The 11,891-nt window shown below is 31.2% G+C and overlaps 2 protein-coding genes across 3 annotated transcripts; both read left to right on the top strand.

Moving 5' to 3' along the window:
• Window positions 1-1,302: 1,302 nt before the first annotated feature.
• Window positions 1,303-2,944, top strand: LOC102663454 (uncharacterized). Its single transcript, XM_006596799.1, has 4 exons — window positions 1,303-1,919; window positions 2,012-2,155; window positions 2,243-2,411; window positions 2,519-2,944. The coding sequence occupies exons 1-4, from the start codon at window positions 1,303-1,305 to the stop codon at window positions 2,942-2,944; spliced, it is 1,356 nt and encodes a 451-aa protein (XP_006596862.1).
• Window positions 2,945-5,723: 2,779 nt separating this feature from the next.
• Window positions 5,724-8,679, top strand: LOC100815614 (F-box/kelch-repeat protein At1g22040). Of its 2 annotated transcripts, none has more exons than XM_003544128.5 (2): window positions 5,724-5,808; window positions 7,023-8,679. In XM_003544128.5, the coding sequence occupies exon 2, from the start codon at window positions 7,034-7,036 to the stop codon at window positions 8,465-8,467; it is 1,434 nt and encodes a 477-aa protein (XP_003544176.2). In that variant the 5' UTR covers window positions 5,724-5,808; window positions 7,023-7,033; the 3' UTR covers window positions 8,468-8,679. The 2 variants fall into 2 exon arrangements, with proteins under 2 accessions (XP_003544176.2, XP_014622677.1); XM_014767191.3 differs by having other exon boundaries at window positions 5,760-5,808; window positions 6,889-8,679.
• Window positions 8,680-11,891: the final 3,212 nt, after the last annotated feature.

Below are 11,891 nucleotides of genomic sequence, written 5' to 3'. Positions count from 1 at the left end.
AAGAAGAACTTATAAAGTAATTAGATTTACAAATAAATCGCACTAGTTAATTCCAACAAAAGTTTCCTGGTATGCCATCCTATAATGAATAGGATTTTACTTTTTTTCTTGTTCTCATTTCACACTCTCTTCTTTTATTATCTCTTTTTTCCTTTCCTTTAAACCTGGCTTTTATATGTAATGAAAACTTGGTTAGAAGGGTTCACCTTTAACTACCTTCAAATTTTCTGAATGAGATTAATTTCAATAAACATGTTTATAGGTTTATAAGTTTATAAGTCAATGTTTATAGGTTTATAAGTTTATAAGCATGTTTTTTCTATACCACTTTAAGGTAGAAGCCTTTTTGTTTTGCCATTCTTGGACTGAATATTGTTTTTTGTTTGCTATCATATATCATAAATAACCTTTGTTTTTTTAGTTCTTTGTTATTAGTTTGTTATAATGAGTGGAAGTGGATCCAATTCAAGTGGTGGAGATACAACTACGGGTGGCTCTTCTTCGGTTGCTAGAAGTAAATACAAAAATGCCCCTGGGAATAGGACTGATATTGGGTGGAAACATGTGATTGATGTTGATGGCAGTGGTAAGAAAGTCAAATGCAAGTATTGTTCAAAGATTGTGAGTGTTGGAGTTTTTAGATTCAAGCGCCATCTTGCTGGGACTAGAGAAGATTTTGAGCCTTGTGCTATAGTGCCAGATGAGATCAAATTGCTAATGATGAAAATTGTTGCTGAATCTAAAACAACAAAAGAAAAGAAAATGAGATTGAATAGTATTGATGAAGATGAAGAAAGTGCTGAGGGGGCGGAGGAGGCAACCAACTTACATGGACAAAAGGGTTTTGGTTCAAAAGGAAAAGAAGGTAGTGCAAGTAGTGGAAGTGGCAATGTTCAAGCAACTTTGAATCAATTGATGAAAAGAAAAAGAGAAACCTTTAGTTGATGCTCAAGTTGCTGAATTTTTTTTTACACAAGTGCCATTCCATTCAATGCTATCAAAAACCCTGCATTTTTAAAGATGTGTGAGATAATCGAGAAATATAGACCTGGCTATAGACCTCCATCTTATCATGATGTTAGAGAGAAGCTGCTGAAACAAACAGTGTAGAAAACCGATGATAGTTTGCAAGAGTTTAGGGATAAGTGGAAGAGAACTGGTTGTTCAATAATGTCTGATGGGTGGATAGATAAAAAAAGGCGTTCAATTTGTAACTTTTTGGTGAACAATCCAAAAGGAACAATATTTTTGTATTCCTTAGACACTTTTAACATCTCAAAAACAATTGACAAAGTTTTTAAGATGTTAGATGATGTTGTCAAATTTGTTGGAGAAGAGAATGTAGTTCAAGTGATTATTGATAATGCTGCGAATTTCAAAGCAGCAGGAGAATTGTTGATGCATACTCGGCCATATTTGTATTGGACTCCATGTGCTGCCCATTGCATTGATCTGATACTTGAGGACTTGGAGAAACATTTGAAGGTTCATGAAGTTACTATAAAGAAGGGAAGAAAGATAACAACTTATATATATGGTAAAACAATGCTTATTAGCATGATCAAGAAGTACACAAATGGTAGGGACTTGGTTAGACCAGGTATGACTAGATTTGCAACTGCTTACTTGACTTTAGCTTGTCTCCATGAAATGAAAGCATCTTTGATGAGGTTGTTCAGTTCTGAGGAGTGGAAAAAAAGTAAGTTTGGAACTTCACAGGAGGGTAGAAAAGTAGAAGATTCAATTTTGGATAATAGATTTTGGAAGAATGTATCCATATGCCTCAAAGTTGCTGCCCCTCTTATGGTAGTCCTTCGATTGGTGGATTCTGATCAACAACTCGCCATGGGTTTCATATATGTTGAGATGGATCGTGCAAAGGAAAGGACTAAAAGTAACTTCAATAATGTGAAGAAAAAGTAAGTTTTTTAAATTAAAAATATAGTTTACTTTATTTATCTATGTGACTATGTCTAATTCTAAATATATTTTATTTTATTTATCTATGTAGTTATGAACATGTTTGGGAAATTATTGATAAGAGGTGGGAGAACCAACTTTATAGGCTTTTGCATGCAGCTGCATATTATCTTAATCCTCAATTGCATTTTGAAGATGATTTTAAAAAAGATAATGGAGAAGAGAAAGAAGGATTGTTTATTTGTATGATGAGATTGGTAAAGGATGTTGGGGGTAAGGAACAAAATTAATGGGCAGCTTCTTGAATTTCATTTTGCCAAAGGTCTTTTTCTATGGAGAATGCAATAAACTCTAGGAAGACTATGCCACCTGCAGAATGGTGGGAAATGTTCGGGGATGGATGTCCAGAATTAAAGTGGTTTGCTATTCGTGTTTTGAGCTTAACTTGCAATTCTTCTGGATGTGAGCGTAATTGGAGCTCATTTGAAATGGTAATTGAACTTCATGACTTTATTTGTGTTTCTTAATATTTGTTTTTGTTTAGTTTACACTCTAGACTTTAGTTAAGTTATAAACTTTGACTTTTTATTATTTATAGGTTCATACAAAAAGGAGAAACCGTTTGCATAAAAAGAAAATGAATGACTTAGTTTATGTCATGTACAACTTGAAGCTCAAAAATATACAAACAAGAAAAATGGTTGCTCTTCCATTTGAAGATATAGAATCTGATGATGAGTGGATAACAGAAGAGGGAGATTATATTTTTGATGAAGACAATCCCCAAGTTGAGCAAGAGCAACCTTTAGGGGAAAGTGGTAGCGAAAGTCATATTGACTTGGTTGGAGGAAGTTTAAGTGATCCAACTTTGGATGCATTTGATATTGACAATTTGGTATGGAATTTGAATGACAATGTGAAAGATCACTTCTCTGAGGAAGAGCTTGAAGATGATGGAGATGAAGATGGTGGTGGTGATGGTGATATTGGAGATGATTTTATTAGAGGATTGATGGACATTTGAATTATTTTTTTAAGTGTTTTTATTTTAAGAACTAATGTTTTGTATTGTATGAATTTATGTTAGATTGAGTGTGGATTGTGGACTATGTTAGTTTATTGAATTATTGTTGAAGTTTATTATTTTCATTTATTTTAGGGTTGAAATATTTACTTATGATTTTATATAAAAGAATATTAATATATTTTTTTATTTGAGTAAACTCTTACGATTTAATTATACGAGTCGAGTTTACGGAGCCTCCACGATTCTATCTAGAATCGCGAGTCTGACAACCTTGGTGACGATTTATTCCTGGCAGTTACTATAAACCACTGGAAATATTTTAATTCATTAGATCCACATCAATGTTTTTAATATTTAATTAATGAGTAAAGTACCAAATAGTCCCTCACTTTTGGAGGCATTTTCAATTTGGTCCCTGAGATTTAAAAAAATGTCAAAATGATCATCGACTTTACATTCCGTTTGCCACCTTAGTCCTTGTCGTTAGTAGTCTCTTAACACTGTTAGTAAATGTGTGATGTGACAGGTTAAGTGCCACTTGGATGCACACGTGGAACTTCACATCAGTTTCTTCTACTTGCCACACAAGGAGGGACTAAATTGACATTAAAGGGACTAAAATGACATAATTTAGGTGATCATCTTTTTCCCCAAAATGTTAAAATCCTAACGGCTACTTTAACATTCACACTTTCATTCCATTTTTCCTCCTACTCATACTCTCATCCAATTTTTATTCTTCTCCTATTCATCTTTCTCCATCTTTGTAGTTCTTCTTCTATTATTTTGTGGTCTACCATGTCTTCTAATTCAAGCAAAAAGGGGAATGCCACGTCAAACTGTCTTTGCTATTGTCGTAGAAGAGCTACTATTCGAACAACAAGGACGACAAGGAATAATGAGAGACTATTTTATGCTTATCCATTACCACAAGCAGTGAAAAACAAATGAAAAACAAAACCCTTACCTCTATTGGAAAACACTGATTATGTCAATCAACACTGGAGGGTGACGATGATTGATGTGGAACACACAAAAACACTGATTGCGTCAATGAACAATGAAGGGTGACGAAGAACGACAACCACCACCACTGGGAGAACGATGATCGACATGGACCTAGCACAGGAACCTATCCTTCAACCATAGGAGGGAGAAAATGGTGAGAGAAAATTCATCACGTTTTCAATTAGACTGAAAACTATTAGGGATCAATTTGATACTATATACAAAAATTGACTCTTCATTTTCCAATATAACATTTAAAATTATATCATATTAGTCCCTATGACGTGGCATTGCTTATTTCCCCATTGCGCTTGCTAGGTGTGCATCTAGGTGGCACTTAACGTGTCACATCACAAATTTACTAACAGTGTTAGGAGACTACTAACGGTAGGAACTAACGTGGCAAACAAAATGTAAAGTCGAGGATCATTTTGATATTTTTTAAATCTCAGGGACCAAATCGACAGCGCCTCCAAAAGTGAAGGACTAATTTGGTACTTTACTTTTTAACTAATATCTTTAAAACTTTCCTATTTTTCACATCATCTCTCTCCAACGTTTTCTTTTCCTCATTGTCTCACTATGAGTGTTGCAGCATCTCTTTTCTTAGTCACAACATTGGCATTCATAGAATTTGATTTTTCAACTTTCATGCTTTCATTCCATTTGTCTCTTCCCAACCCTAAGCAATAATTTCATATTTGTTTCATTTCTTACGATTTGTGAATTTCACTTTGAGTTTCACTAATCGCTTATAGTGTGTTTGGATTGGGAAATTAAAACAGATAAAATATTTCAACAGGGATATTAAAATGCCTTCCTATATTAAGAAACATATTTATGAGAAATTGATTCTAGGAATCATTTTTAACTCACATTCCCACAAAAATATTTATGTGGAGAGGGTGAAAATCATACTTTTCCAAGTTTAATTTTTGTTCTACTATAGTAAAAATATCATGTTATTTTTATTAAATTATTTAATATGATAAATAATCAAAGTTATTGGTAAAAGCTTCATATAACTTTTTGGTACCTAGAAAACTTATTTAAAGATTTTCAATGATTAATTAAACAAATTTTCTTCATTTTCGAAAAACAGATATCCATCATACACAATTCGAATCATGATTTTGAGGCATTTTTTTTCTACCAAAGGCCCTTGAATGAAAAGTCACAATCTTTAATTTAAGAATCAGAGACAGATCTCGCCTAATTTTTTTTAAATCTTTAATACCCGTATTCTTATATGTAATAAAAAAACAAATATAATAAAATATTTCCCGTATTCTTATATTGATTTTTTTTTCCGTATAACTTTTATACTGATATTTCTATTTTCTATTTGTTTTTTTACCTCATCTCATTTTTTTCATCCGTTATCTCATCTTATCCAAAGATGTGTAGTTCCCGAAGGTATAAAATCATTTTCAGTCAAATATAGACAGTACAGAAGAAGACAAAATTGAAATCCATTATAAATAATAAGGTGTAAAATAAAAAAAAACTTATATAGCGTAATGACCTACAAATGAATGTGAAATATAAAATGATTTTTACTTTACTTTAATAAATTAATATATTATTGTTGTTGTCTATACTAATAATAAAGAGAAACTCCTATTTATTATACAATTTTATTCTTTGTCAATTTTTAAATTTTTATTATTTTTCTCTTAATAATTATTTATTACTCTTATGTTAGTTCTTGTTTTTTTTAACTTCTATTTTTTTTATTTAGTTAAAATCTCTCTCCACTAGTAGTATATAATGATTTCTTAGTGACACTGACTCACACCACACACACCAGAGACAGAGGAAAGAAGCAACTGACGGACGGTCCCTTCTAACCTGTACATCCTCTTTCTTCTGTTTTAATATTAATCATTTGCACAATTCTCTCTCAGTTTTAAATTCTTTTTTTTTTAAAATATTGATATTGATTTCATTTACTATATGGTTGATTGGCCTCTAAATTTCTCCTTGTGTTCTGTTTTTTTCTTTGATTTTATAGTGTGAATGAAAAAAAAAAAACGGTTGTGGGTTCTGGAAGTTGTGACTCTTAATATGTACCATTTCAAGCTTATGTTTTTTTGCTTCGGTGGATTAGAATTTCTCTTCAAAACCGGTCTTTTATTCATTTGGCTGAGTTTATTTATTTTGTCATTTTTTAAAGTTAATTTTCCAAATAAGAAAAAAGGTGAATTGTGGGGATGTGAAAAAAATATAGTGGTATAGTGTTGTATCTGTGTTTCGTGTATCTAGTTTCAAAATTTGTGTTTAGTTTGGTTATTTGTCAATCACAATTCACAACTGGGTTCTATGCGATCTGCACAGTTTGAATGATGCATCTCTTTTTTTTTTTGTATTGTTAATTTGGTGGGTGAAACTACCTGCACAGATAAAGCTGAAACTGAATCAAAACATTAATACATACCTAATATTTTAAAATTGAATTTACTAATCAAGAAAGAGAGGGAAAAGCACACTCATGAAGCCCTTAAAAGGTGAAAAACGCGGTTCTTGTGAAAGTGGGAGAGGGGTGGAGTGTACCTAACACCCCTATGATTTGGTTTTCTCTGTTTTTGTCATTTTAAGGTGTGCAGGTGTCATATTAATTAGAGGAAGTTTTATTTATTTATAATATTATATTTTCAACTAAGTTTTTTTGCAATTGTACGTGATTTCTTAGCCTCAGGAAGACTGCTACTGCAAGTTAAAGTCATGCCGGGGAGGGACTGTTTGATGTTTCGTCATTTTATTGTTATCAACCAACGGGTTGTTGCATGCTTTTATATATGGCTTTTCTGGCTTTTTTGTTGTTATCAACTTATCATGCTTCCTTTAAGTGTTAAAGATATTCTGGTAGATTTTTTAATTTCCCTGTTCTGAGTTGTTTCTGCAGTTATTAACTTAACTCTAATGTTCAATAGATCGGCTATTCGTGTCAACTTCTTGATCTCTCTGAGTATTCTTGTTATCCTAGACATGTTGGAGGCTTCCTATGCCTTTAGTTTTACAGCAGCTAGGGGCTGAAGTCAAATTTTCTAACATGTATTTGATGCAGATATTGAGCTTATGGGTTCTTTGTTTAGTATGGCTAATACAAAGGCCAATCAAAGTGAGTCTAGTGCAACCTCACCAAATGAGACCTCTAAGAGGCAAAGAATGTCACCTGCCTCTGTTGAAGAATGTCCAAGACTTATTCCTAATATCCCGGATGAGTTATCCCTTCAGATTATTGCTAGACTTCCTAGAATTTGTTACTACCATGTAAGGCTGGTGTCTAGGAGGTGGAAAACAACTATAACGAGTTTGGAATTATATAAAGTAAGAAAAGAGCTTGGTACAACTGAAGAATGGCTATATCTGTTGGTTAGGATTGGACAAAATAAACTCTTATGGCATGCTCTAGACCCCCGTTCTCGAATATGGCAGAGATTGCCTATTATGCCCAGAGTTGTCGATGAAGAAGATTCCCAAAAGGTTTCTTCTAGGCTTTGGATGTGGAACATGGTCGAAGGTATCAGAATTGCTGAAATTATTAGAGGTCTGCTTGGACAGAAGGATGTATTGGATGACATGCCCTTTTGTGGTTGTGCTTTTGGAGCTGTTGATGGATGTCTTTATATTCTAGGTGGATTCTCTAAAGCTTCAACTATGAAATGTGTATGGCGATTTGATCCGATACAAAACTCATGGAAGAAGGTGAATTCTATGTCTACAGGTAGGGCATATTGTAAGACAGGTGTCTTGAATAACATGCTTTATGTTGTTGGAGGGGTTAGTCAAGGTCAAGCTGGATTGATTCCTCTTCAATCTGCTGAAGTTTTTGACCCCTTCAAGGATACATGGTCCGACGTACCTAGTATGCCATTCTCAAGAGCTGGAGTCCTGCCCACAGCTTTTTTGGCTGACATGTTAAAGCCTATTGCCACCGGGTTAAGCTCGTACAAGGGAAGGTTATATGTTCCCCAAAGTTTGTATTCATGGCCATTTTTTGTTGATGTTGGAGGAGAAATATATGATCCTGAAACAAATTCATGGATGGAAATGCCAAATGGAATGGGTGAGGGATGGCCCATTAAGCAAGCAGGAACCAAACTGAGTGTTGTAGTGAATGGTGAATTATATGCTTTTGATCCTTCAAATTCTGTGGATAGTGGAAGGATCAAGGTATATGATCAAGGAGAGGATGCATGGAAAGTTGTTATTGGAAAAGTCCCTGTATATGATTTTACGGAATTGGAGTATCCATATCTACTAGCTGGTTTCCATGGAAAGCTTCATTTCATCACAAAAGATGCCAATCATGATATTTCTGTTCTGCAGGCTGACCTGTGCAGTAATTTGGATTCTTCACAATCAACCTCGACACCTCAATCACCCAAATCCATGGAGGATGAATTGTTGCAAGAATCAACTGAAACAGATGAAGTTATTTGGAAACTAGTTGCAAGTAAGGGTTTTGGGCAGGCCGAACTTATCAATTGCCAAGTTATTGATATCTAGGCTGATACCAAGCAACAAATCTGACAGCCAAGATGTCAGTTTACTGTTAGTTATGCATAATTTTGATGAATTCTGTAATAGTTTTTATTTAGGTAATATTTTTATCTCAGGTAAATATGTCCCATAGAAATTGTCATCCTTGACAATGATTTGCTTGTTGCTAGGAAAATACTCTAATTTATCAACAGCAGAATGGTATTTTAAACTATTCACTCTACTAGAATTAACATTTAAATGGGCAAGTACTGATACTTGCAGCAGAAATTTAACATACTCTCATCCAAGTCATGATTTGCTTAGGTTTAGGATAACTTCTAAATTATTCAAATTGTGCACATAATTGACATAATCTTTGCTGCTATCTCCTACTAATGTAGAGCAAGTTAAATCAGACATTTATCTCCGAATTAGCCTCTAAATATGTATAAATTAAAATATATTCTAAAAAAAATGTATATATGTATACTATATATATATATATATCCTATCTATAAAAAAAAAGAATAGATACTAATTAATAAAACTGATAATATATGTTACTAATGATTATACTATTTTTTTAACAATATATGTTCTCACTGATTAGAATTTAACCCAAAAAATATTTACCAATTAATAAATTTTATAAGAATTCTCTGACTTTTCATCAACGGTTATAATCTAGGTTATGTATTATTATAAGTCTCATTTTTGATTACCAGATTAGATCTTATTTTATTGTTAGTGTACTTGTTATATCAAAAAAGTCTTTCAAAATTTGAAAAAAAAAAAGTTATAAAGATACGTATTTTCTTCTTGTATCGTGTCAAATAAAATCTTAGATGTTAGTTATTTAAATAGTTAAAGTGCAAAAAAGAAAAATTCCAGTTTCCCTGTGATGTTTTGCTGGATCCATCTTTGTTTGGAAAGAAAAAATATTTTTTTTTCCTGGTGACGACAATAATTTTTGAAATTCGATCCCAAAAGGAAATTTAAAACTTTCTATATCCAAACAGATACAATCTAATCTGTTATAATATATACAAGTTGAGACATGAGTTCTTGAGATGCTACCTAAGCTTCTTGAATTTGTATCATTTAGCTACATAAACGAATGTTGGACATTGTTCCTCTCTCAATTGACTGCTTTTCTGACCTTTTTTTTTTACAACTCTTAACTAACTTTACCATGAATATAATTAATTAATTTTACCTTATACATTAATTTTAAAAACTATTAACATTCAGTAAAAAAAAAAACTATTAACCTTATACATTAATGTCATTTTCAATAGCCCTCACTTTTGTTTTTGTTATTGCATATATTAAAACCTCATATCAAATTATAAATAATTATTACTACATTAAAAATATTCCAAATTATAAACAAGTTTTCTAAGTCGAAATTATAAACAAGCTGAAAGCACTTGATATTGCAATAAAATAAATTGTAGTTTACTAGCTCCATTAAAAAATCTATAGTTTGTAAGATTTTGTTTTAAAGTATTGTAGTGTAAAAGTTGAGATGCGACCTCTTGAAATGTCACTTAAACTTCTTGAATTTCTATCACATATTTAGCCACATAAGCAAATTCTACACATTCTTACTCTCTCTTTGTTTGTCTTTCTAACTTTCTTTTTAACAAATCTCGATTAATCTTACCACGAATGTAAATTAATAAAAAAAAAACTATGAACCCTACTGATAAAAAAAACTATGAATCCTACACATTAATATCATTTCAATAAACAAAATATGTGATTTTCTTTAAAGGCTTGTAGCTCTTTCAAATTTTTTTCCACTAATTTTGTAGGAAATTAATACATTGATTCTAATGTCAAACAAGAATTAAATCCCTTATATCTAACTTTTTCTGAAATTTTTAAAATTTTATTTTCAATTCAATTATTTTTTATTTTTTATCAAACAAGAACATTTTTAATTTTTATTTATTGCAAAAAATATGTTTGAAGTACGTGTAAAATTTAAAAAATATTAATTTAGTTTTCATAAATTTTTTCGTATTAATTTATTCCTATAAAAATAAAACATTTTTTATGAATACCAAATTAATAGAAAAATTTTATGATAATATTTTTCAAATTTTATAAGGATCTCAAACATATTTTACCCTTATTTTTTCGAATCTATTATGCTTCTATGTTCAAAATTTGTTATTTAATCCCTTAAATTACATATAATGAAATTAAACTAAATTTTATTTAAATAAAAAATTATATCACTGTGATCTCAAATCCTTATCTTTAATCATAAAATTTCTCTTAAATTATTTTTTTAATAAAATAAAAAAATGTTAAAATTTTTCAGATAAATTTATTATATTTTTTTTTTCAAAATATACCCGTGCGAAGGGTTGACATCTAGTAACCTAAAAAATTCAATAAAAAATTATTTTAAGAGTAAGCTAAAATAGAAATAGATAGTACTTATGTCCAAATATGTATAGTAGCTAGTATACCAAAAAATTGAATATAAATATAGCAGCTTAATTTAAAAATTTAAGGCAATTGTTACAAATTCTTCAGTGTAATTTTCTTTTTTATCATTGTCTAGGTAGCTAGTTTAATTAATAATGCATTGTAAATATCTCGTTATACATCTTATTTTTTCCACGTTTCAATCCCGCATCCTTAATTATTAAGGGTATTGGCCACTTCTATTCTATCCCTTTCCATTTTCATTCTATTTATTTGATTTCGTAATACTATGTCAAATATTTATTTATTTTTGCAAATCCGCATTAGCATTCTTTAGTACTTGTTTACGTTCCATGCACTCCATGCTGGGTCTCTGACTTGCTTGGTGGTGTTTCACTAACGTGCGCATAAATTTCTTGAGAATGACATGCTGGTTCGCAGACTTGCTTGAGTTCACAAAGTTTATCATAAAACTTTCTTTTCTAAAAATGGTAACATTCTCAAATATATAATCCCTCAATGTTAGACGCACTCCTTGCTGGGTCTTCAACTTACTTGGTAGTGTTTCAATAGAGTGTGAGTAAATTTTGTGAATGTCATATTGGATTTTTGACTTGCTTGACAAAGTTTACCATAAAACCAAAATCTTTCAAAAAAAAAAAAATAAATAAAATCAACCAAACATGTAATCGCTTTTTTTCTTTTTACAAAAAATTACGTAAGTTTGATTTTCTCATTGCACATGGGGTATAGGAGCAAAGGCAAATCCCTTATCGACCCAAAATAAAAAACATAAAAAAATCTAAAAATAAAAAAAATCTCTTTTGTTTCTAAAAATAAAATTTGATTTCCATTTCTAAATAAAAGAAAATATAACAAAATATAATTTATGTTTTCAAGGAAAGATAAATAATTAAAAGTCACTTTATTTTTTAGCGCACTCGATTAAAGACTGTCGTTTTCATGACGAGCGCGTGGGGTGCTAACACTTTTCTCGTGCATAAAC

Source organism: Glycine max, chromosome 14 (assembly GCF_000004515.6).
Source record: "Glycine max cultivar Williams 82 chromosome 14, Glycine_max_v4.0, whole genome shotgun sequence".
Lineage (NCBI taxonomy): Eukaryota > Viridiplantae > Streptophyta > Magnoliopsida > Fabales > Fabaceae > Glycine > Glycine max.
The sequence above is the reverse complement of the archived record's forward strand: the minus strand, read 5'-3'. Positions and strand labels throughout refer to the sequence as shown.

Coding starts and splice junctions, on each gene's coding strand:
- LOC102663454 (XM_006596799.1), top strand. CDS start 1,303: ATGTTAGATGATGTTGTCAAATTTGTTGGAGAAGAGAATGTAGTTCAA. Junction 1,920..2,011: donor TTCAATAATGTGAAGAAAAA/GTAAGTTTTTTA, acceptor TTATCTATGTAG/TTATGAACATGTTTGGGAAA. Junction 2,412..2,518: donor ATTGGAGCTCATTTGAAATG/GTAATTGAACTT, acceptor TATTATTTATAG/GTTCATACAAAAAGGAGAAA.
- LOC100815614 (XM_003544128.5), top strand. CDS start 7,034: ATGGGTTCTTTGTTTAGTATGGCTAATACAAAGGCCAATCAAAGTGAG.